Source organism: Cololabis saira, chromosome 13 (assembly GCF_033807715.1).
Source record: "Cololabis saira isolate AMF1-May2022 chromosome 13, fColSai1.1, whole genome shotgun sequence".
Classification (NCBI taxonomy): Eukaryota; Metazoa; Chordata; class Actinopteri; order Beloniformes; family Belonidae; genus Cololabis; species Cololabis saira.
In genome coordinates this window covers 16,344,229-16,370,645 of record NC_084599.1, presented here as the reverse complement: position 1 = coordinate 16,370,645, position 26,417 = coordinate 16,344,229, and the positions used below count along the sequence as shown (strand labels likewise).

General features: G+C 42.6%; 1 protein-coding gene across 2 annotated transcripts; it reads right to left on the bottom strand.

The window, feature by feature from the left end:
• Positions 1-7,889: 7,889 nt before the first annotated feature.
• On the bottom strand, positions 7,890-25,017 carry pdgfra (platelet-derived growth factor receptor, alpha polypeptide). 2 transcript variants are annotated; one of them, XM_061737988.1, is made up of 29 exons: positions 24,907-25,017; positions 22,280-22,355; positions 21,907-22,191; positions 21,052-21,315; positions 20,476-20,612; positions 19,477-19,639; positions 18,856-19,048; positions 18,642-18,757; positions 18,258-18,545; positions 17,912-18,175; positions 17,034-17,164; positions 16,770-16,938; positions 16,457-16,646; positions 16,249-16,364; positions 15,982-16,108; positions 15,677-15,873; positions 15,061-15,155; positions 14,776-14,908; positions 14,437-14,541; positions 12,885-12,995; positions 12,349-12,508; positions 11,600-11,760; positions 11,168-11,283; positions 10,527-10,649; positions 10,326-10,437; positions 9,856-9,955; positions 9,547-9,652; positions 8,251-8,486; positions 7,890-8,163 (listed from the first exon to the last, which is right to left on the bottom strand). In XM_061737988.1, exons 2-29 carry the CDS (start codon positions 22,335-22,337, stop codon positions 8,016-8,018), a joined length of 4,404 nt encoding a protein of 1,467 aa, XP_061593972.1. In that variant the 5' UTR covers positions 22,338-22,355; positions 24,907-25,017; the 3' UTR covers positions 7,890-8,015. The 2 variants fall into 2 exon arrangements, with proteins under 2 accessions (XP_061593972.1, XP_061593971.1); XM_061737987.1 differs by lacking the exon at positions 24,907-25,017 and adding an exon at positions 24,397-24,560.
• Between the last annotated feature and the right edge of the window lie 1,400 nt (positions 25,018-26,417).

Genomic DNA, 26,417 nt, shown 5'->3' with positions numbered 1-26,417 from the left:
TTCGTCTACGAAGTTCCTCGTGAAATTTATGCCGGTTTACAGGACAAGGATTGTCATATTACAGAACTGTAGTCTGCAATCAGCTACTAAAATGACAGACTGCGACTTGCATGACACGAAACACGGGTAATTAACAACACCACGCACATGACAGCAGGAGTGGCGGTCATATTAATTCAACGTGATTCTGGCGAAGTCACTATACGCAAATCTTGTTGTTTTTCAGCATGGACACGCCACCCGCTCCATGTCCTGCACCAGTGAACTCTTCTGATGCTGGTGAAGCCAGCAGGCCGAACAGACAGCGGGCCGTCATGTTACGTAGTAGTTCACCTCTCCGTAACCCTCCTGAGTCGGCTTCCCTCCCCTCAACTCGCCGTCAGGCACCCTGGAGGCAATAACACGCCTTGTATTTACATTGTTCGGCAACATTTCCAGGGGAAATAACAGGCTCGAATCTGAACTCATACACACTGGTGGGAGTTCTGTTTAATAGTCATTTTAGGTTTTCAGATCAGGGCTTGTGACATTTTGGCGCCTTTCTGAATGGGAACATGATTTTTCTCACAATGATCTTGAAAATTACAACTTCAAAGTTTGAGTAGAACACAGAAACACTTTTACATGATTGGATGAAAAACATTCGGAGTACAGGCTATTAAAGACACAGTTTTTTTTTTTTTTTTGATTCTCACACCACCAGCTTTCAACACAGCTGTCTGTCGACTAGTGTATATTCATGTGTTACTGTTAGTTTCCTTCATCACATAAACTTTATGTGTATAATTTTTGCATTTCATTCTAATTTCTGAATTAGAAAATAAAATAAAGACTTGATGAATAAAAGAGAGAAGATCATAGAAAACTGAGTCAAATTGCCAAGCAAGTTTTTTTGTTGGTTTCAAAGGTGTTCTTTTACACACTAATTAAAAAAAATATAGATTCGCTGTGTTTAGAAAATGTGAACTAATTAGGACTTAATTGGCTTCAGTTCGGTCAGCGGACTTGGCTTTTCCTCACCTTAACCTTATTTAATGTTTGAGAGTCTGTGTGTGTCACCGTTTGCTAATCAGACACATCTGCCTTTTGATAAGGTCTTTAGAGTATACAGGTAATGATGAAAACATTTCATAAGCTGTCATTATCAATGAATCCTTCAGAAATGCAGGCAAAACCTTTATTAAACAGTGTATTATCTCATGTGTTTTTGCTTATCTGAGGTTGTATTTACCTGATCTTAACTCCCTCATCTCTGGTCTTCCTGTCAAATCCATCAACAAATTTCATGGTACAAAACTCAGCTGCCCACATTATCACTAGAACACCCTCCATTGATCATATCACTCCTGTCTTGCAGCAGCTTTGCTGGCTTCCAGTCAAATCGGCATTGAATATAAGACTTTGCTATTTATTTCTAAAACCATCCACGGCCTCGCCCCCCAATTCCTATCTGAACTTTTAAACACCAACACACGTCAGGTCATCGTCTTCCATCCAGCTCACTGCTCCTTCTGCTGGTGTGGTCACCATGGCTCCAGATCCTGCAGCTGCTCTTCCCCTCATCTCTCCCTGCTCTTCCCACATGTCATACGCAGCACTGACTCTTTTCACACTTTTAAATCCCCACTGAAGATGCATCTTTTTAAAATTGCTAATTCTTTGTAGTGTTTTGTTTTGCTGTTTTTGCCCTTTGTGCCCTGTGTTGTTGCGTCTTCTTGTACGGCGACCTTGAAAATCACCTATAAATAAAATGTACTATTAATACTATTAATATTATATAATATTATATAATATACCTTTTTAAATTTAAATTTTATATATATATATATATATATATATATATATATATATATATATATATATATATATATATATATATATATATATATATATATATATATATATTAACACCTAGTGAAGAAAAGATTAAGTTTAATCACTTCACTTCAAAATCTTCAAATTCTTCAAATCTTGGAATCATATACAGATCAAGGTGTACAAAAGTGGTGTACAGATGGTGTACAGATACAAAAGCATGTGTATCTCAGTTGTTGGAGTGGATTTATGGAATGGGTTGGGTGATGGGTTGAAGCAATGTACAAATATAAATCAATTTAAAAAACGGTACAAAAAGGAAGTTCTGGGAAGTTATTTGGTTGAGGAGCAGTTATGTTAAGGCAATATGGTGTTTGTTAGCTGGTTAGGTGCAAAGGCACAACCAATGGGAAAATTGGTAGCCTATTAGGTAATTGCAGCTATTTATTATTAACATTTATGTTTAATTTATGATAGAGGTAACAAAGGGGCAGGGTTAAATAAGTTTTACTTCAACCTGCTCCTTTTCGGACACTGTTTTTTTTTTTCCCCTGTTTGTATTATGTTTTTGTTGTTGTTGCTTTTTTTTCTGTATGTTTTGAATTTGTTTTAAAATCTTATATTTTTTTATGTGTTCGAAATAAACAATTCAATCAATAAAAAAATCAAAAAAGGTGTTTTTGGAGAATGTGAGCAGACAGTACAGCCCTGTACACCTCAGAAGCCATTTTGTCACATCTGTTAACAGTCACATCATCAATAAACATCAGTGATTGCGCTCCAAGCCACACTGCCTCCACCATGCTCGACACACAATGTGTTATGGTTTGGCTCATCTGTTCTCATCCTTATCCACACTTCTCTCTTCCCATAATTCTTATACAGGTTTATTTTTGGTTGGTTTCTGTCTTCTCCAACTCTATTCATGACATAATTTTTGTTATTAAACTGTCTTTTTCTTTCCAGCAGGCATTCCTGATCTGTTGCGGTTACTGTTCTGTCCTCTTTCCTGTCCTCTCCACCTCAACCGGTTGAGGCAGGTGGTCTCCCTTCCCGAGTCTGGTTCTGCCACAGGTTTCTTCTTTTCCTCCCTACAGTCACCTGGTGCTTGCTCACGATGGGGAACTGTGTAAAGAAAGGTTTGGATGTAATTTGTTGTTTTCCTTAGCAAGACAGTTCCATCATTATTGCTATTTTTATTGACTTTGTATTAATTGGACTAATCTGGAATAAGTTAAACTATATTGAAGTGCCCTGAGATTACATTTCTTGTGATTTGCTACTTTATAAAGAATCTGATTCACAAGCATTGTTATTATATGTTTTATGTTTTAATTCTTGAACGCCACTGTTGGTTATCACTTTGTGGAGCACCATCTGTATTTACATTCTCTTGATTTTTGATTACATGTATACGTCAAAGTTTTCTTGAATTGTATTCTCCAAAAAAAGATTCAGCCATCATCAACTCTAGCTTCGTCTGTGGTCTTAGGTCTTTTGAAGTTGTTGACCTCACCAGTGCTTTCTGTCTGTGTTGATGTTTTCACACCTAAGGTTTTTGCTATCCAGCTCATAGATATCTGTTTTCTTTTAGCCTAATGATGGCCTTCTTGACATTCACTGTGATCTCACTGGACCTCATTTTGTTAGTTCGAGTCAAACATCTACCAAATAGGAGCTCAATACCTGATATCCACTCCAGACCACCTGTCTGCTTCATATGTCTTGAAGTCATGAGGGACTGCACAGTGAACTACTTTTCAATTAGTCGTCTAAATATTTTGAGCTAAATTGTGAATGGTAATTGCCATATTTTTGCAAAACCTTTTGAATTAAACCTGAAAGTCTACACTTATCACATCTCAATTAGTTTACATTAAATACAGTGTGGTGGTGAATAAAGTCAAAATCATTCAAATAAAACTTTTTCATACTTATGTTGCTAATTGTAATTTAATATTATTTAAAATTTAATGTAACTGTAATAAACTAATGACTGAAACACATTTCCATAATAACGTTAGTTCTGGCAAAGATTCAGTTATTTTATTGCTTTATGCCCGACTGCAAACTTTGCATACATGTCTGATATTGGCCAAAGTTCAATGAATAGCTCATCTGTTATTATCATGGTCGGATCTTTTCGGTGCCTCAAAAGTGACATGGGACTTTGTTTTCCCATGGGCAGAGTATTCCATGTAGTCATTTTAAGCAATTCGTACTTAGAAGCAAATAATAAAAATGAAATAATATTCACTTGATATATTTCAAAATAAACTCAGTTTTGATAAAAAACAAAATGTTCTGTTGGCAAGCCCTTGCTGACAGAATACAGTCTCTCCTTAACCTTAATCTTTATTAGGCAAGTAAATGCCACACGGGAAGGTTTGTTTTCTTTCTTTAAATGTTGCCCTCGGAAAGAAGGATTGCCATAAAAGTGTTCACTGCACTGGTTGTTCATGATGGATCCATTCAAATATTCGATGATTATGATTATGATGATGATGATGATGATGATGATGATGATGATGATGATGATTTTACTGCTCCCTCTTTACATACTATGGTGTACATGCTGTGGCTGCTGATTGCCCGAAAGCATAGCTCGGCTAATTATTATCTGTCATCTGTTCAGTTGAAACTGCTTTGCAAACTCTCCCTGAAGTTGCACCTGTCGTTTGGAGCAAATCTTGACCCTGTTGGCTTCAGCACAGGTTTATGTTCTGGGATCAGCAGCTTGTTCCAATAGGATAAACTCAGGAAAAAATGGCAGATACCATGTGCGCAAGACAAATGAGGAAAAACAATAGTTGTGTAATTGTGAAGATGCGGGGGGAATTTGAAATTGAGCTACACTCTTGAAGTACAAATATTTGTCCGCGTGTGAAGATGTAATTATTAGCTTTGTTTGAACGGTTACATTACCAGTTAACCAGCATGTCAGCTAACAGTGTAGTGTTGAAGCACTGGAACATCTTGCCTTAAGAGATGAAATGTAGGTGTATCTTGGTTGTGGTCTGAGGCCACACACAACTCCACCTTCCTCCTGCCACATCCCCTCAGGACACAAGGGGTTAAAGCCAAGGAGGGCATGTCTGGATACAGAGATTCAATTATTTCTACAGGCTCAGATCACCAGCTGCACCTCTACATCATCTCTACATCCCCATTTCTCCCACTGGATGGCTGGTCTTGAGGACGGCGAGTATTACTTACAGGCTGCTTCCCTCTAGTGGAGCTTGAGGGAAACTACGACTTAATGCTCTTCTGCCAAATAGTCAAAAACAAGATTAACCCCCATTAAACTTTCCCTTGATCTCGCTGAAAAACATCCATCATGAGGTTTAGAGAAGATGCTGGCTTAAATTAAAAGTTAGTGAGGAAATAAAAAGATAAATTAAAAACTACTATTTGACAAATATTTGAAAGAAGGAGAAGACAAAATATGCACTGAGTACTTCTTTTTATCACATTATTTTTAGTTTAATGAAATTTCTTCATAGTAGGGGAAATATTGAACATATTTGAATGCAAAAGGAAAAAACAAAACAAAACACCTAAGTAAAATATGTGACGGCTCATCTCTGCTGCTCAGCCAACCTACTTGCTTCATACAGTATATATTTACATTTATTGGCACAGTTGGAACCACAGAATGACAAAAATCGAGCACTGCTTTGACTGTTGCTGTCACAAGGAACTAATTAAGTGTTGGCTGCAATTAATTCATTTACTTTCAAAGATGATGGTCCAGGGTTTCTTCTGCAAAGGGAGATGATAAAGGATGAAACAAAGCCATCCTTTTTTTCTTTTCCCTTTTTTTAAATATATAGTTCAGATAATTTGACCTGCTCTGCCACTTACATACTGTATTACTGGGTCAGTTTACTCAGCTGGAAACTTTCCTGACCAAAAAACAAAAATGAAAACAAACCTTCAAGTCTGTGAATAATTTAATAGAAATGTGAATGCTTATTATGAAGTAAGAACAAATGTGATATTTGTGATAACCCAAAGCAAATATTATGTTTATCTATACAACTTAAAACTGACTACAGCTGTGAAAAAAGTAATCACAGGTTTCAGTTCTTTGTCTTGTAAAAGGTTGATGTTGTGAGATTCTTCTCACGTAGTATCCAGTACATACCATGTTTTATATTGTAGTTCATGAATGTTCTGCCTCTACCTAGATGATGACCATAATCTTGTTTTTTGTCTTTGTTTTTGTACCTGTCTTTATGAAAAAATTATAATCTTAATAAACAAAGTTTAAAAAAAGGAGTATTCAGTAGTTGTTTCTGTGTAATCATATTTAATTGTACACAAAAAAGAAAGAAAAAAATAAACTTTTGTTTATTACACAAAGAAAAAAGCCAGGTTTGAGTGGTTTTAATTTTTTATACCAATATGTCAAACTGCCAGATTTCTAAAATGAGCACTATTTGTCAAGACTATGCTCAAAATTCTCATTTACTTGTAACTTTATTGTTAACTTTTAACTTTGGTTATGTATTCGTCCGTTTACCCCCATACCATGCAAACAAACACCTCACATCATTGTTTTTGTATGTGTGGAAACATCAGCACGCGCTATTATTTTAAATCATAAATCATTTATTGAAATATAAATCCTCTGAATGTACATGACGTAAAACAATGAAACGTGGTATTAAAACATCATACTGAGCGTGATTATGTAAGTAAGACAGGGTACCATCATCGACACATCTCTCAAGTCACACACATTCACATGCACACTGCTTTAAACATCCAAATCGGGGCGCGTTTAAGCTCAGTCCGGCTAAATTCATCTGCAACATCAAATCAAAATCAGGGAGGAAGGGTAGTGCAACAACTGACTTAAGCTTATATCACAGTTGGTAAAGTAGCAGGAAGGTGCAGAGGGTTACACAGAATGTGCATGTAAAAGATGAGTTATGTATCAGATCAGCACAAAAGCGTAGGTCCTCAACAGCAGGGCCTCAGAATTACCAGAACCTGGAAAACCTAAACAACAACAGGATTGTTTGCATATATGACATGAGATGGGAGGCAGATTCATTTTTGAACATAAAACCATGCTGACTGACAAGATGAACTTCTCTGATTCCTTTCATCTCATCCCTCACACACAACCAACTCGTACTAAACATTGAATGAATACGTATCTCTGCAATGGTCTAACCCACAAATACTATTATTTACACGTGTTCTGAGGAACTTTATTGTAATAAATGTGTCCAATTAAATGGCTTCACAGGAGCAGATAAGGGTGCAGAAGCTTTAATATGTGCTCACATAAAATACTTGAGTATTATCCCAATAATTCTCTCTTATAAAACAACTCTGCAGCTATTTACATTACAATCACACTTCATATGATAAAGCCTGCATGTTTAATACAACCAAAGCTTTTATCATGAATAGAAACGACCTTCTTGATGCTTTTGTATTTGGGCGGAGAGGTTTGAGACGAGTCAGGACTTTGTTTCTCATAACCACTCAAGCAGGTAGTCAGTATCTAGTTGGCATTGACGAAGAAAAATACATGTTCATATCATGATGAAGTAAAAAAATAAATTTGAATTACTGCATCTATTTAAAGACAATATAAGGTCATTCACACAAAGAAATGCACATAGTTCAAACGTTGAGCTTAAAATCTTAGTATTGCTACTGATTGTTCCAGCATCAGGTGCTTCTCTCGTCGTTTGTAATACTGTTCATAGTATTGGACTCATGAGGTTTAAATAATGCATCTGTAGTGGTTAAATATATGAATCAATCATGACATGTTTACTTTGTCCCTTCTTGCTTACACTGCTGTTAAAAGAATGCCCAATAGGATAAAGCTCTGCGAACTTAAAGATAAACCTCTTGTTATCTTTTATAGCTGGATAGGTCCCAAACAAAAGACTCTGTGGCTCTGGGAGTCCTGTTCTTTGAGTCATCGTTTCATCATCAATACTCATCCACCCCTACAACCTGAAGGGGGTTCTTGTCCAAGTGATGAGTAGATCTCATGCTGCCGCAGACTCACGCAGACCATGAAGTGGTTTTGTTCTGTCTTTGTAAAGGGGCGGTCAGGCAGGAGGAGTGGCGGGGTTAGAGTCTTTGGTTGATTTACAGGTCTTTCTCTAGTTTCCCCCACATCCCTTACATCTCCTCCACTCGCTGTTCCCGCTCAAGCTGTGCAATTGTCACAGAAAGCTGTCCTCCGCAAGGTCACTACAGTCCAGACACATCTCGTCCAGCAGCGTGATGTCCTCCAGGGTCTCGCCCTCGTGCTTGGCGTAGGTGGAGCTGCTCGAGCCCGTCTCGATGGCGCTCTCCTCAGACGTCTGGGAGCTGCAGGAGCAGCGAACGACACAGGTCAACGCCACTGTTGCTATGATACTGTATGCTGTAATACAACCACATGATGCTTCCATTTACCTGTGCCTATTCCTCTTTCCATATTCTTCATCAGATGCAGGGTCCAGGTCCGGTAGTGGGATGATGTAGCCACTGTCGGAGCTCAGCCGCTGCTCGTCGAAGCCGCTTTCCCTGTCCTTCACCTTGCCCTGGTTCTTGTAGGGAATGTCGATGTAGTCTGCGTCGTTTTCCACGCACACCCGAGTGACGGCTGGATGGTCACTCTTCAAGAAGTCAAGGTTCACCTTCTCGTAATGCTGTAAAAGACGGACACGCACATCAGAACTACACACTGTAAAAACATTTTCCTTTGCACAGAGGCTAAAACTGGGGCTGAACGATTAATTGCATTTGCGATAATATCGCGATGTGATAAAACGAGATTTTCTAATCGCAAAGGCTGCGATTTGACCAGATCACGTGATCTGGTCACGTGATCTGGTCACGTTGCCGGCATGCCACAGATTTGTTTTCTTTATTGTTGTAATCTGTGCTTTAAATAAATCTGGCATTGTTTATTATAAAACAGACTGATTTATTGCTTGTGTAGTTGAAAAATACATGAGAACAGGACCTTGAAAAAAATAATCGCATATTAAATCGCAATCGCAATATTGAGGAAAAAAATCGCAATAAGATTATTTTCAAAAATAGCCCTAGCTAAAACCAATCCAATACAGTATGTACGAGGAAAAGCACAGAGCGAATAAAGCAGGGGAGGACTTTGCTGCGAGAGCGCGACGTGCCACCCAGCTGGTGTTTTTGTCAGCAGCAGCTGGTTGCTGTGATCCAAAGTGAAGATCACGCTTTCCACCCAAGCTCAAAGCGCTAAAGCAAAACCTGGCAACTCGTTAGCCACCACGCATTAAAACTGTGAGGGAGGCAGAGGTAAAGCTGTTCTGATACCCCAAAGGAGGTGTGGACTTTAATTGGGTAATTAAGGTTGGGCGGTGGGGGCGAGAAGTGGACCTGTGTCATTATCGTCTGAGCCCAGCCCCTTGTGACATCCAGCTGCAGCGTTCAGGCTCTGATCTCTTCACACAGCAAGCGAGAGAGCCTCCATAAACACCCCTAATGCACTTACAGAGGATGTGGAAGAGGCTTTAAATGAACCGCCTGCTACTTTAATTGTGGATTTAACTTTTCAACCTGCACTTTGGTTGGCAGAACAACGTCTACAAAGTCTATTAAAAGCCCACCAAAAAATCAAGAAAGGAACAGTATGTGCACTGCAGACGTAAGAGGTGGTGAATTAAAAAGCAGGTGTTGAGAATCCACCGAGGTCCTGGGATGTGAGAGGTCACCGGGAGAACTCACCCTCTTGTAGCTGGAGGGCAGCAGAGACGCCACAGTTTCACTCAGACCTGTGAAGGAAGGCCTTTTCTCCGGCTCGCTGTTCCAGCACTTCATCATCATCTCATACCTGAGAAAAGCACAAAGAGGCGATGTTACCGCGGAGAACGGCATGACCTGTCCCGTGCCTTGTAATTTCACCATGACTCATGTCAGCCGCTGTATATCACGGCTCAGAAACAGACACACCATTGCGTCCTTCATGTGACCTGATGTGAAGCAGGCTGTAACAATTGCATAGCAACGGTAGAGATGTTTGGTGTGGTTACGTACACATCGTGTGGCGCGTGCTCTGGCTTTGACATCCGGTATCCGCTCTTGATCTTGTTGTAGAAGCTGGAGTCCACCACCATCCCGGGGTACGGGGTGCCACCTTCACACAAACACATGTTTTTAGCTTTTCCGACAGTAATCTATGGTATTTCACTTTTTTACAATGCTTATTTTATGGCTTTGGGGCTTTTCCCTCCCCTACTATGTGGTATAGAGCCTTTAAGTGCATGTTAGATGTATGCAGAAAACACAACTCCTGAACTGCATGAACTCTTTTGCTTGTTGCTCAGGCTCCTTTTGCTTAAGTGATTAACATCTTCATTTACACAATTCCTATCCACTCAAAGAATAAGTAACTGCCTGACACTCTCAGGCCTTAAGAAGAGGACTAAAAAAGATGTAAAAAAAAAAAAAAAGAAAAGGAGTGGATAATCTGGCCCTTTTGGCTGCAGAGGTTTGCAGAGGCTCACCTAAGGAAAATATCTCCCAGAGGAGGATGCCGTATGACCAAACATCACTGAGGGTGGTGTAGAGGTTGTCAAAAATACTTTCTGGTGCCATCCACTTCACCGGCAGAAAAGTCTAGCATGAGAAAAGAGGACATTTTAAATTATATTTTTGAAAGAAAAGTATGGATATGGAGGTGAATCCGTGTATCAGAGGGCACTTACGCTTCCTTTGGAGACGTAGTTGCTGTCATGCATGATGTCTCTGGCCAGGCCAAAGTCACAGATCTTCACTATTTTGCCCTGAGAGAGGAGGACATTCCTGGCTGCGAGGTCGCGATGCACACACTGAAAAGAGGGAGAATAATCAACGCTGAATTGCAGCTCACTGCATCAAAGAGTTGTTTTCGTCTGTTCTCACAGCAACCTTTTCTGCTCCCACAGCTACCAACTATTTTTGTGTTTCTTTTCAGACCAGTTCATTTTATAAAACCATTTCATTTTGCTTTATGAAACATATATTCTTTGTATAAACATGCCAGCTGGAGGGACGGCTGTGACCACTGGATATTTAAGGATAATAACCGAGAGGCTGAGTGAAAAGCCTCTGGCTGCAGCGTGGTCCTGCCTGCTAATTCCAGCGCTGACTATATTCAGCCTCTGGCCTCTCTCCTGAGTGGGCTCAGCGACCTTCGCAGGACTGCTTATCATACAACCGCTGAGTTCCTCAGTCCCCTCCTTTTGCCTGCGCCAGCAGCCATCATATATAGACTACAGTACAAAATCCACAACCTGACATTAAGTGCCCCGGGCAACGGAGGGAATGTGGGAGTTGCAGAACCAAATGATTTTCAGCTCAAACTTACATTTTTTGAAGCAAGGAAGTCCATTCCTTTGGCCACCTGGTAGGTGAAGCTGAGCAGGTCGGTGGTTGCGAGGCCTTCGTTCATGTCATCTGTCAGCAGGTTGTCTGTCTCACATTCTGGTTTGGAAAAAAACACACACACAAACCATGAGGCGGTCCGTGAATATATGTTCATATTGTAAATATAGCACTCCCTACTCAAACCTGGCTTTTACTAATGGCAGGGTGAAACTGGGCATTATTATGCATGCGCTACAATTATCTCCTGTGTGTAATTACAGGCCAGTGCCAGTCCTAAATTCTGACAAGGGTGTACCCCTAAACCAGGAATGAGTCAAACACAACACCACGGCCAACCGAGAGCGGGCCAGTAACTCTGAGAAAGGACGGAGGAGTGGAAGAGACAGAGAAGAGGCAGAGCTGCAGCGCGTACCGCTCAAGTCTTTCTGTGAGGGTGGGTGGTCGTAGTTCGACCTCTGGATGTCTGAGTACTTGGAGACGTTGTTCATCTCCAGCATGGGCACATACTGAGTGTTGTCACCCTGCTTCATGTCCATGTAGTCTCCTTTACTCTCGAAGGACAGGATAACATAACTGTGAACAAAGACAAGAGGAGGGGCGTTGTTAGCGGTGACGGGTTGCCATGTGAACTGCGGTGAAAACACATTGTGCGTATCTGATTCTGAATGTGTATTTGTTTGCTCGCTCCCACCACTTGAGAGGATGTGACTGAACCTAACATGGCAACAGGATTAAATCAGGTTATGGTCATTTAGGAGTGCAGTGGCTGTGAGTCATCCATCAACGCAGATGAGGCTCAGAACGCGGGAGAGCGCTAGCTGTGGGTTCACCATTCACATTTGTGCGGACACAATTAACAGGTACCTCCTTTATAATGAGGTTAGGCTGAAAGCTTAGACCACTTCAGTCTTTGATCTGATTAAGGAAAGATGCCAGACAATATCTTCAACCATGGCGAAAATGGGGATCGAATTACTAATTAGGAGCAGAGGGGGAATATGGGTGTTTGTAAATGGCTGTTTGGGATTACAGTAAGTAGAGAGTAGAGATGTTTTTGGGTGATTTTTCAAGCAATGAGTGTTCAAACTAAAAAAAAACAGAACTTAAATATATAATCATATATAAAAACAGCATCTTAGAAATGTGCAGTGTATGTTGTACCTCCTGCTGCTCTCATCTGTGGGGTTGATGCCAAAGATGTCCAGCTCTTTCTTCTCTTTATTCTTCTCTGGACTCAGGCTGAGGAAGTTCTCCCTGTTCTTGTGCAGATAGTTCACCAGGTCGCCGTAGAAGCAGTACTCTGTGATTATGTAGATAGGGCCTGGGAACGGGAGGGCAGATAAAGTTGTGCATCGGCGTCAGTCTGCAGGCTAATCTTATCAGAGGCTCGTAAAGGCTAAAAGCACAGTCAAAAGGGCAAGCCTCCACTTTCCCATAAAAAGCCTATTAAAATACCACACCCACCAAGAGCCGAGGAGGTGCTGTCAATCTTTTGTGGCTGTCAGAGTTGTAAACGTCTATAACCGGCTGAATCTGAATGAATGTGTGAGTGCACGTGGATGAGGGCGTAATTGTGAGTGCTTTTGTAAAGTGGTGACTAAATCACACAGGAGAAACAACAATACTACACCGCTCTTATACAGAAACCGTTGAACTGTGAGTGAGTTCCATTTGCCGTTTGTGTGCGGACTATTCACCTGACTTGGTGCACGCTCCCAGGAGGTTGACGATGTTGAGATGGGGTCCCAGATGAGTCATGATCTTCAGTTCAGACATCAGGGCCTGTTTCTCACTGGAGCGAGCTGTGGCTGGAAGAAGGTACAGCAGCCATCACTACACATACCCACTCACAGTATCAATCAGTCATCAGTGTGTAACTTGCTTTACTTCACAATTAAATCCCCCAGTTGGGCAAAAAATAAAATCAACTGGAAGATGAGATGATGCCACATCCATCCGTTTGTCATATCAGGCAGCGCATTGTTCAGCAGGCGGATAATATTGTGTGTAATTGATTTTGCTGTTACAGTGTTTTTAAGATTAATTTAGATTAAATTACAGCGAATAAAGGTCCAAAACAACATACCCGGTACACTGACACCAAAGAATCGTTGCCAGTTAAGCTATACAACTATTAAACTTTATCTTTTGTGAATGTTTTAGAGAACACTATTTGTCTGTTTATTATTACAGTATTTCTAAAGTCTCAAAATAAGTTTTAAACTTCCCAAAACGGTAACTGGTAAACTGACATCAATGAAATTGCACCATATAAGCTATTACCTATACTTAATCAGTTATCTTAATGTAAGTGAGTTTGTGGTTAATAACTATCAGTGGATATACAGTAAACGGTCATAGGTCTGTGATGTTGTATGCAGTACTCGAGTTGTAAAAAGAAAATCAGGGGGGATGGTGGATTTTATCATATGGGGACAGATAATTTGTGCTGATTACAAATAATATAATATATTACAAATAATAGCAGTGACCAAAACACCTGCAGAAATACTGCAGGAATGACATAGCAGCAGTTAAATGCAGCCTTCTGTAAGCTTTAAATATCCACTGGGCTTACATCAAATACATCAAAACACAACAATACAAAACAGTTTTCTGAACTTATCAATATAACTCTGTCCTTCACAGGATAAGTAAAATGGATCACTGCAAAAACTCAAAATCTTGACAAGTTGTCTTATTTCTAGTTAAAATGTCTCATTTTAGTAAAAAAAATCTCATTACACTTAAAACAAGACTCATCACTGGAAAAAACAACAATTTTCACCTGTTTCAAGTAGATTTTCACTTAAAATAAGTAGAAAAATCTGCACGTGGAACAAAATTTTATTGCTTGTAATGACAAGACAAATCTTGTCCCATTGGCAGATTTTTCAAGTATTTCAAGTGAAAATTTACTTGAAACAGGTGAAAATTGTCAAATAAGTTATTTTTCTGGTGATGACTCTAAATGTTGAAATAGCAGTAAAATGTATTGATGAAATGACATAAGGGATGGAAAGGGGGGATGATTTTGACCGTTTTTATTTCAGGGGGGGATGCCATCCCCCCTCATCCCCCCTCAACTCGAGTACTGGTTGTATGTATGCTTTACCGTTGGAAAACACTTCATTTGTCATAAATAAGCTGCAGAAAAGCTGACGTCAGCTCACTAATCCTCAAAGCTAATGCATGCTGCTGGAAACCCATCAGTGAGCGCCTTTGTCCAGTGTAGCCTGTCAAACTCACGTTTCAGCATCTTCACTGCCACCTTCATGACTGGTTGAGAGCGGCTGAGTCCATAAGCCGTGCCCTCAACCACCTTCCCGAAGGCTCCAGAGCCCAGAATACGACCTGGGGAGCAGAAAAGGTCGGGGTTCACTTATTCAGAATGAAACAACACAGTCGCTTTCTGCTCTCTCATCTGCGACTGCATCCAAACGTCCTCTTTGATCACTGAGACGAACCAAATCCCAGCCTCCGAAACCCCGCTGCCAACATCTAAGCTATCTTATCACAAAGTCACTTCAAAGCAGAGGGAGATGTCCCACATCTCTGCAGGAAATTACAGCACCGTCAGCAGCTCACCGAGCACAAGTCTGTCACGGGGGAACTCCCATCGGGAATCATAGGGAAGCTGCATGGGATCCACGTAGATGTACTCATGGCCATCGGGGCTGACAGACTCTATGACCCTCCATCGGATCTCGTACCGCGGTTTCTGGAACGCAGGAATGCATTGTCACTCGCTGGGAACCCCAAAACATGTTATCTTGCAAACAAACAGATGCGTTATGGAGCTGTGGGGTGTGTGTGATTGATGCGATGAGCGGTTGAGAAGTAGGAACAAATGCCAGATGATTACAACAGTACCTGTTTCCAGATAACAACCAAGACAATGAGTGAGATGATGACAATGACCAGGAGCACCAACACGGCAGCAGCTACGGTCAGCTCAGGGTGGGGGCCTGTGTGGATGAAAGCCAGCGGTCACACATGTTAGATGAAGAACATCCATGTCGTGGAGATTTGCATAAGAAACATCAAAGATCAGATTCAAGAAAGTTACTCCACAGGGTGTCTAGATAACTACCCCCCCCAAAAAAGGATGCTGGAAAGATAACATGCATTTAGAGGGGTGGGGGAGGAGGCCTGGTACTGGCCGAGCAGAAGGGGGTTAAGATAAAGACTCTGGAAGGACCAAATGGCCTGAAGTTCTCTGCTTCCCTTAATGAGCTGTCACAATAACAGCTCCTTCCTCACATCCTGCTATCAGCTGTCTCCCCACACACTCGTCAGCAAGCGGCTGCTGCCGCTCTGACAGCCCTGAACACTATCACCTCAGGGCCTGACGCATCCTGGGAGTCAGAAATGGAAGGAACTTCCGAAGGTACAAGATGGAAAATGGAAAAAGCAGGATCGGGTCAAAGCAAAGTAGAAGAAGAAGGAAAGTTTCTCCAGGAGATGTGGTGGGTTTGCGTGTCCTTACCACTGGACACCAGTTTGACCTCTCTGCTGGCGACGCCCATTTCATTTCTAGCCAGGCAGCGCACGGACAGCGTGCTTTCCAGCTGGCCAAATATGACCTGGCTCTCCAAATTGTTTTTTTCGTCAAAGTACGAGTCCATAATGATGTCTGTGGAGTTGACGGGAAGAGGCACCCAAGCCGATGAATCATTGGCACAACTGGATGGGAGTAGAGGAGGAAAGATACATGTAGAGAGGTCATTTATGGATTCGTTTGGAAAAACACAGGTCATACTGCATTTTTATACAAAAGAGGATTAAGCTCACTGTTTGATTTTCTTGCAAGTGTACCATTCCACCACGGGTGTGGGCTGCCCTCGGGCAATGCACACCACAGACTGGCCGCTGGCCGAGCCGTGATGGATGTCCATCAGGTCCACAATAGCTGCAGGCACTGTAACATAATCCAGCAGGTAGGGCATAAGCGTGGCAGTAGGTATTCATATGAAAAACACATAGGTAGAGGGCTAAAAGAGAAATATGCGAGAAAAAAAACATAATAGAAAACTTGTCTTGAGTAAGACTTTCTCTGACCTTTGACTTCCAGGATGAAGCTGGCCTCACGAGTTTGGTTTCTGTTCTCCACTCGCATAGTGTAGTTCCCGCTGTCCTCTTCCTTGGCCCGGATCAGGGTGAGCACACTGGTGTAACTGAGCAGAACGACAACAAACCCTGATTAGATGATCAGATGAGCAGTGGGGGTGGTTCCTCCGGTGCTGACGGTAGCCGGGCCGTCACTGACCTGGTCTCGCTGATCTGCCGCAGGCTGATGGAGATCTCAGCCGTCACGTCGCTGAGCGGACTGCCGTCTTTGAGCCAAGTGATGCGAACATCGGGAAAAGAGCTGATCGCAGCCCTGAACTCGCGGACCTCATCCAGCTCCGCTGATTCATATTCCATGAACTCTGGCAGGATGGACAGAAACTCGTTGGCTGTTTGAAAAGAAAAATGAGCAGATAATCAGCATTTACTCATCACTCTTGTAAAAAATAAAAAAAATGATATGATACTGTTGTTAACTGCAGGTTAACGGAAGTAAACAGAGGTATATGTACCAAACACTTGAACACGTAGTTGTTTAGTCTGGCTTTCGTTGTTCATTATGTCCGTAATGGAACAGGAGTAAATGCCGCTGTCTTTGATCGAGGCTTGTGGAATTGTCAGGGTGTACAGGATTTCCTGATTTCTCTTATTCTCACGCACAGTTTTCATACCACGGTTGGCCTGTGAAAAACAAAGGAACAGCCCGCAGTTTGTATGGAAGTGCAGAACACGGTTGAGAAGTCTGCTGCGGTGCATGTGATCGCTGGGGCCCTCACCAGTTTGCCAGGGTACTTCCAGTGGTCGTCCAGAATCTGGGGTCCATGAGCCACACAGGTGACGGTGATGGGCTCTCCCACCAGCAGAGCAGTTTTCTTGGCTGACAGTTCAACGTGCAGCAATCCTATACCTGGAACACAGCAGTGGATGAGGATGAACTTGCAGAGTAGGGCTGGGCGATATGGACCAAAAGTCATATCTCAATATTTTCTAGCTAAATGGCGATACTCGATATATATTTTTTCTGTGCCTTAATTGGGGTTTCCCCCAAAGCATTATAGCATAGCATCTCTGTTAGCTTCATTTTTTTCTGAGACAAACCCTTAAAAAAACAGTCAGTTTTAATACAAAGCCTCGTGCCAAATGTCACACAGGTACCTTTGTTAACAGAGGTCTGCACAATATCAAAATGTATAAAACAAATGAAATAAAAATAAACTGCCTGCATATATACAATAAAAATGCTTCTTGAATAAAATAAAACAAATATCCCTTTCCTGCATAACAATTACATTAAAATACACTGTGCAATTAATACAATGTAGACAGTAACAGGCAGACTTTTCCACTGAGGTTGACAGTTGTGCAAATAACAAAACATTTGTGCAAATCTCAAATAAAACATTCAAGTCAATTTGTCACAAAATAAGCTATATCAAAATCATTAAAAAAAAATGTAAAAAAAAAAAAAAACAATGTAAAAAAAATGTATTATTATTATTTTTTTTTTAAATCGATATAAACGATATTGTCTCGTACCATATCGTGTTTGAAAATATATCGATATATATTAAAATCTCGATATATCGCCCAGCCCTATTGCAGAGGAATAAATGTTACACACTATTAACACATTCACAAACACTGGAGCACGCACCTGTCCAGCCATGGACGATGTACTCCCCGCTGTAGCGGTCCTCTCCGTTTATGACAGCCTTGCAGACATAGGTTCCAGCAGTGAACATCCCCAAAGCGCCCCTCCTCCGGTCATAGGTACAAGGCACGGGCTGCCGGGTGTCTGCATTCAGCAGGGTCACATTAGTGGTCGGGTCGGACACCCTGCACTGGATCTCCATCTCCTCGTACTGGGACAGGACATGGTTGTTGAAGTGCATCGGCGGCAGGAAAGGTAAATCTGGATCTGCGTTGGACAAAGAGGAGTCTCTCAAACCCCAAAGTAAAGTCAAACGCTGACAACATACATGTAACTGTGCTCGTCATACCTGGCACGAAGATGTAGATGCTGCTGTCCTCCGTGGTGTTTCCGCTGTAGGCGCACGTGTACAAGCCGGTGTGCAGCGCGCTGGCGCTGTCAACGGTGATGGTGGTGACAAACAAGCCGCTGTCGTCCTCCTGCATCTGCTCGCGGACAAGGGTCGGTGTGAACCACTCCAGTTTGGCCTCCCCGCGACACGTCAGCGTAAAAGGAGCGTGGAGCAGCACCACCATCTCGTCCATGGGGGGCAGCAGGATGGGCGCCGAGAAAGGTGGGAGCATCACTCCGGTTGCAGCTGAAGGAAGCACAAATGCAGAGCTCATGGTTCACAAATCTTTCTCTACGCAATCAATACAGTATCTATGTGATCTGTCTGTGTGATCTTTCTAACCTTTCACTTTGAGGATAAAGGAAAACTGAGCCGTGTGAGAACCACTTATGACTGAGATGGTGTAATTTCCGTTGTCTTTCTCCATAGGTTGCCGAAATGTCAGAATGCTCTGATACCTGATGGAAATGACAAAGAAATGTAATAACTGCTGTTAGACCTGAACCTGCAAATCACATCTACTAGTCCAACTATGAAATATGATCGGTATGCTCACCGATTCCCTTCAACGTGGCTGCTTTTGGTGAGGATGTAGTAGTTCTCTGGTATGGCTTTGCCATCTTTTAACCACGTGGCTTTAGGAACTGGGTACGCATCGATGAGGATGGTGAACTCGGTTTCCTCTAAAATGCTCACAATCTCTGTTTCTGCAATCCCGCTGTAGTCCAGGGTCACAAAGGAATTCTCCTCTAAACGCAGAGCGGGGAGTAAAAGCAGAATATTAGGATGATTTTAAATTAAAGTGGGGTTAGAAACAGTATCGGCGAGTGAAACAGCGTGACGGTGGAGCAAAGCGAGTCAGAGTGACTGCACAGGTTGAGGTGGAAGAAAGGCCTGACACACATCTGTTGAAGCCATCCCATTAAACACAGTAACTAATGTTGAAAGCAGAGTTGGAGCTTTATAGCCGGACAGTAGAAAATGACTTCCACACACTTCTCCGAGCACCTTGTGCACATGTGTGGAGCTGGTCATTCACCTGAACAATGAGGAGACTATCAAACCTATATAAGTGTGTGACTGCAAGTCGCTGATTTGGGTGCTTTTTCACATCATTACAGGCCTGCTGGAAGAATATGAAGGATATCTGTGAAATGTGTCCAAGTAGAAGACTTACCAAAGACGGTGACGAAGGCGCTGCTGACTCTGACGTTCCCCGTGGCGGTGTGCACTATGGAGCACTCGTAGACGCCGCTGTCCTGAGGAGTTGCTTTTGCAATACTGAGGGTGTAGATGTCCCCATCAGGAAAAGTCTGCTTCATCTGACTGGCATCCACCGCCTATTAAAAAAAACATTCACTAGAATTAGAACATACATTTTTAAAAAACTGGATATTAAAATGTCTAATACTGTAACTTGCAGTGTTTTTCCATTTAACAGGTAGCGCTGGCGACTAATGACTAAAACACAGGCTGGGCCGCAGGAGATAAATCAGGATCACAGACCTTTTAAATGGCCTGTAATTGCAGCTGGGACCTAACCCAGGAGTCAGGACTCCTGCGTTCCTGCCTTACTATCTCTGGAAAAGGGCTTAAAAGAATTCCATGCAGGAAAACCACCAGCGTGCAGCACAGATTAAGAATCTGAGTATAAACAAACGTAAATTGCATGTGAGACCGTCTCAGGTCTTTGAAACCAGCGCTTCAAAAGCTCTCCGTTTTAGCTGACCGTCATGTGCCGACAGCATCTGCCCTACATGTTTCACGGTCACTCGGTTCAACAGATTTACCATCCTTTTACTTCCTTGCTTTTGAACCGCCTCCTTCCCCTTGGGCCATTTGTCCTGAGCTTTAACGTCCCTGCCGACCGCTTTCACGTGGGGTTAACTGCCACGGTGAGCCGTTTGGCTCACGTCCTCCCAGCGAGGACGCAGTGTCCAGTTTGCCACTTTCCTAGCACATAGTTTGCAGCCACTGAGGACTGTGCTCTGAGTTATAGGCTATCCCACTTACCAAAACCATTATTTGCCTATTTAAAGCTTGGTGCCGCTGGCAAGGAAGTAAGAGGTTGGAGGGAAGGAAGCCAGATGAATATTGTGGGTGGACGAAGCCAAATAGGAGGTTAGACTCAAATAAAACAAGAAAAACACAGGAGGAGAAAGCGTCTGCGCCTTGCCTGTGTTTTGGGATGGACCCACTGCTGCTGGACATCCGAGCCAGAGGGTGCCACGCAGGTGATGTTGAAAGGCTGCCCGGCCCTCACTTTCTCTTCACTCGCTTTTACCTCCACGGTGAAGTTGTCCTCCTCGGGGGCTACAGAGGGACGGACAGACAGACAGACAGCAGACATCAGCACCATCACCTCACAAGCCCCAACACAGTCATAACTTCATCAGCGTGACCTCATATACATGTTAGTGGTGGCTCAGCAGGTCAGTATTACTCACACACACACACACACACACACACACACACACACACACACACACACACACACACACACACACACACACACACACACACACACACACACATGCACAGAGAGAAAACAGCTTTGTTAAGTCTTCCAGTCCTTTTTAAATGACATCACGCCATGACTCTCATTCAGTGAGATCACCCTGCAGCCTTTTTTTTATGGAGAACAAGCTCAAGCAGCATTTCCAGCTTTGCCGTTTCTTCTTCAGTGTCTCTGTCTCTCTGGAGTTTCTGCAGAGCACTTTAACAAACTACATGTCTCTGTGTCTTGGCTTACCCTCATTTACGATGGTGTAAATGGCGCTTTTGAACAACTGGTCTTTCACAGTCCTCGTCTCACACTGGTAATTTCCAGGGGGGAACTTTCCGAAGAAGCCCTCTCTGTTGTCATAGAAAGCAGACATCTCCTGGCCAGTGGAGACGCTCCTCAGGGTGACATGGAAGTTGGGGTGAGATACACGGCAGGAGACAGTTGTCCCAAACACGTCCATGGGGACCACCTGGTTATCGGAGGTCTCCGGGACAAAGGGAACGAGAGGATCTGGATGTGCAAAGACATGGTTTTTGTTCATCGTTTGACAACTACTGCAGAGTATAGTTTATTCAAGACATAAGCTTTTCTTTCTTTTTACACAATATGCATTTAAAGAGAGGCCAACTTCATTTTTAGAGTAAAACATCCCTAATTATCCCTAATGCCACTGAAGAAATACAGAAATACTTCTGTTAATGATCCCAGTAGCTCAGAGTTGGTTGTTTTGCATAAATGCTCTGGTCTCGTCTGTGTATTTATTCTCCATTAGCTAGGTGAAGCTAGGACAAATTTGCATTAGCTGCAACTATTTGGGGACTTTGTGATGACTGTCATAAATTCTATAGTATAATTATGGACTCAAATGGTTTATTTTGCGTCATTTTACTCCTTGGTTTCACATCACCTCTGGCTTTTGTTTTGATTGTGTTTTTCTCTTAGAAATAATGATGTTATAAGAGCTGGGTCCACCTGACTCTCTGGACCCCTGATTATGTGCACAGCAAACCTTCCATAGTCATACTATTGCAATATGTTTACATTGAAATTGTAACAGTGTGTTATGTGCAATAGCTGCACAGCATAGTATATAAACTTTACCTGGCACAAAGATGTATGTTTCCGCCTCATTTTCCAGGTCTGCTTCACCTTCATCCGCTTGGCCGTCATAGGTGCACATGTAATATCCAGTGTTCTCCACTGTTGCTTTGTTAATGAGGAGGGTCGCGCTGTTGTACTCATGAACTATGAACGTGTTCGCCTGCAGAGGCACAACCCAGGTCACATTTCCTTCCCCAGTGCAGCTTAAATTGAAGAAGGAATTGGGCTGCAGAACAAACTCCTCCTGGTTGGACACGATAGTTGGCGGCGGCGATCCAGATGTAGCTGAGAGACAGGTTGGTTGACATAAAATAAGGTCTCAGACTAAAAACATCAGGAAACAACTAATCTGCAATCTCTCTCAGCTTCTTACCTGAAAGCATCAGCACAAAGAGACCCCCAAAGACGACGAACGCCTTCACCCCACCCATGACTGCGGCTGTTCAGGTCTGCCAAGACAAAACAGTCATTTTTGTTAACGAGCCATCAAGTAGGCAACTTTGTGGAAGTTTGTGACTGAATATGAAAACACGCTACACCCAACTCTGTAACCTCTCTGTTCAATAAACAATCATAGTTATGACTAGTTCCACTCAGCATGCTCCCATTTGGAATAACAGAAAATATATATGATCCTTTAAAAAAGTCAGCGCAGCTCTTGATGGTGAGGATATGGAACAAGCGCGCAGCTCCTCCTGCACTGCTCCAAACTGCCAGCAGAGGGCGACATAGTCCACCATTATGGTGCAACGAGCTCCACCAGATCTCGTTAAAGTTGCCGCTCTTCTTGTCTCCTCTTTTGGGGAAAAAATAGCTTTTTGATGTATTTTCTTACAAAACGTCATCCTCTTTTGATAAAACTAAATACCTATCAACGTATTGTTTTTAGTCAATTTTGAAGCATATCTTATCTTGTACAAACAAGCCAATCCACTGGATTCTTAATTGGAAAATTATAGTCTTTAATCATCTTCTGCAATATTTCTTCACAGAGATGTTTTTCTATTCAGATTTGACACTAATATCTGGAAATGATTACTCCCGGGTCTCTCAGGGAGTCTGTCTGAGCCATATGGATCAGGGTTTTTTATTGGGCCACGTAGTAAAAGGCGCTCATAACGCGCCTCAAACCTTTTATTCCCATTATCCGCAACTCTTCTGCTTGTAATCTTGTCCAACAGTTTATATTAATGCCAGTTTAGATTTAACATTTTTTAAATACCGTCATTCAATCCAGTTCCTTTCCTATGTGTCCCCAAACAGTAAAACTATTGGCCCCACTCTTTCCTGCGGTTGTCCGTTCTGGCTGAGCCGAAAGGGCCTAAATAATCCACTGGCAGTCTGGCTTTGGTAACTCTATAATTAGCGCACCCACTCCACGCAAAACTACATATTAGCGTGGGAATCTGTTGACAAACGGCCTAATGGGTTTTGACGTGTTTATGTACATGCCGGAGTTTTCTGTGCCCTAGTCTATCCTCGGCAGTGTGGAAAAAAAAAATGGTCTGGAGTGGCAGTCGGAGTCCCTGCATGCCTTCTCTGCTCTTATTCTCCGCTCGTCCTGCAAGCCGCTCAACAAATGTGCACACTGCAGACACAGAATGCTGAGATGGAATACATTTGTGCAACAGCTGATAATAATGATAATAATAATAGCTGCAGCTTTCAGTGCCCACAGTCAAGAGATTGATTTCCATGCAATTTACTGCGGCACTGCAGAAGTGACAGTTGATGAAAAAAGTTTTGACTCGGTTTTGTTTTTCTTTGTTTTAACGTTTGAGACATTTTGACCACATGCAGTGCTCCTCTGCAGCCCCCCTCTCCCCCCATCCCCCCAGCGGGGTAGGAGGTAAAGGAAGAATGCACTGTGGCTCCAAAAAACACTCAGCTCTTCTTTCCTTTCTTTTGAGTCAAGTCCTCAGCAGTTTTGGATCTCCCATTCCATTGTGCCGACTTTCCACTTTAATTCCCCCCACATTCCATGAACGGATGATGAAAATACGACCAAGAAATAAAAGCTCATTTTCCAATGTGTTCCCCATTAAATGCCAAGCGGTATCCTGCCACAGCGGCTCCAGTCTTCGAAGTGACACCTCCAGCTGTGAGGCCGAAACGGAGCACGTCTATCCAGCAGAGTCAGCGACATTTCCCCGCTCGGCGTCCAGTGGTGAAACCATATGGTGCAGGGAGGAGAGAACTAAGCTAAAGACGATTCTAATGGAATGATCTGTAGCAGAAGATGTACGCAAGATGCTGAGTGTGGCAAGATAGTCCGTTTTGAGGGGAAAGAACAAGCAACTACTTGAATCATGTTATGAAGTGAAAAGTAATCCAATAATTGGCTGAGTTGACCAGTAACTAAATTCGTGAGATACCTGTAGGTGCCACATGTGGAATTAAAAAAGGGGGAAAAAGCAGCTACTACTTCTTTTTTTTATAAAGACTATGGAAAATGACCTTTTTTCTTTTCTTTATCGACCTTTCCATTACCTTTTATTGACCACCGCTATATTCCTTCCGTGTAAGTAATCCACAATAAATTGGCGGCTCCCAAAAAGCGCAGTAAGAGTCCTTTGCAGCGGCTATAATCCTCAGAGATCCTGCGCTGGGAGAGCATATGTGCAACCCTCTGTCCGCATCTGCGCCCGCCTTCACAACTGCGCTCCAGCTACAGCGACCTGTAACTGATTCAATGTTACAGTCCTCCTCCCCCCCTCCAACCCCCCCTCAAAAGTAATCATCTTGCTCAAAGTAAATAACTCTCGGGAAATGACCCCCCGCCCTCTCCTGGCTCATCTTTTTCAGCGCCAGGCGTCTTTGCAAAGTAAAGCGAACATAATCACTGAAAAAGAAAACCTACCAGGATGCAAATTTCACTGTTTAATTTGGATATGAGAAACTTTTGAGAAGTAGTTTTCCAAGTTTGAAACGCGATCTGTGTTTCTTTTTTCTTTCTAAGCAACATATCTATTCCGTGCGTGCATTTCTTAACAAACTCACCTCCAGCGGCTCCGGCGGGTTCCAGTAAATTAATTTGGACTGCTGCTTTTCTGCTCGGCGCATCCCAGCGTGGCAGAGGACGCAGGTCCTGCTATCCAGCACAAACTCTGATCCATGAAACTCACAGAGGGCGCTCCAACACCACCATAGCGCCACTTAACCCTCTCTGTTTATCTTTCTTTCTCTCTCTCTCTCTCTCTCTCTCTCTCTCTCTCTCTCTCTCTCTCTCTCTCTCTCTCTCTCTCTCTCTCTCTCTCTCTCTCTCTCTCTCTCTCTCTCTCTCTCTCTCTCACACACACACACACACACACCGACTTAACTTCAATTTTATTATAAGAAAGTACTCAATTTGGATCGTTTTTCCTTATTTTCTCTAAACGAAACACTTAAACAGTACAAGGACCACTCCACGTACACGTCAGCTGTAAAAGAGTCCTTAAATCCGCTTTATTTACTTTTTTGTTCTCCCTGACTTTTCTTCTTTATACCCCCGGGCTGTCCTGATGGGCAGGGGGGTAATAATGGGCTCCTGTGAATCACCTACCTAAAGGCTGAGGGTTGGAGTATCAGGCCGGTGTTACTGTGTGCAGCAGGGCCCCGAGGCCCGTGCCTCAACCCCCTCTTCCCATGCAGCCGCTTGGCGCAATTACTTCCACATGTTCGTGAAAAGAAGTGTCCTTGTTCTCCAAACAAAGGATCTCAACTTCGGAAGACTAGCTTACCTCAAACTGGGTTGAGGCTCTCACTTTTAAGAAAGAAAAAACAAGAAGGTAGAATAATTGCCCCCTCCCAACGCACCAAACACACACACACACACACACACACACACACACACACACACACACACACACACACACACACACACACACACACACACACACACACACACACACACACACACACACACACACACACACACACACACACACACACACACACACACACACACGAAAAAAACAAGCAGGCAGGTTTTCAAATGTTGCTGTTGTTTCTTGTGTAAACGGAGTCAGTTACTTTAGACAAAAAAAACCCAGCTGATCCAAGTAAAGCAAAGTATATACATATCCAAATTATTTACTGTGGCATCTAATATATGTCCTTGATATCAGAAGGGGGAAGTTTTATGATGATGTATAATAAATTCCATCGACGGTATTTCCTCGCATAATTGCTGAGGATGATTCTTGCCCATCTTCATCTTCACTCAACCTCTTCAGAGCTCTGCCCTGTCCTTCCTCCAGCTGTCCACCAGGGGCTTCAAAGCAATACAAAATTATACTGAATCAAGTACTCCTTTTCATAAAAATTTCACAATACCAACAATGTATGTTAGTTGGGTTTCTTCAAAATACATCAAATTCTTCATATTGTCATGTCACACACTTTGGCCCGCGGACAGTATGATTCATACACTATTTTGAGACCAGGACTTATTAACAACAAGGCCATACTAAAATCTGCAACATGTATCCATCGCTACTACTTATCACTTGGAATTAAATGCACTCATG

Bases quoted from the DNA above. Each gene is read 5' to 3' on its own strand.
- pdgfra (XM_061737988.1), bottom strand. From the start codon at position 22,337: ATGGGTGGGGTGAAGGCGTTCGTCGTCTTTGGGGGTCTCTTTGTGCTG. The intron at 18,546-18,641 runs GTTAGAAAGATC...TGCTTCCTTCAG, and splicing joins CTTTATCCTCAAAGTGAAAG to CTGCAACCGGAGTGATGCTC. The intron at 14,909-15,060 runs GTACTGTTGTAA...CCTGCGTTCCAG, and splicing joins TGGTTGTTATCTGGAAACAG to AAACCGCGGTACGAGATCCG.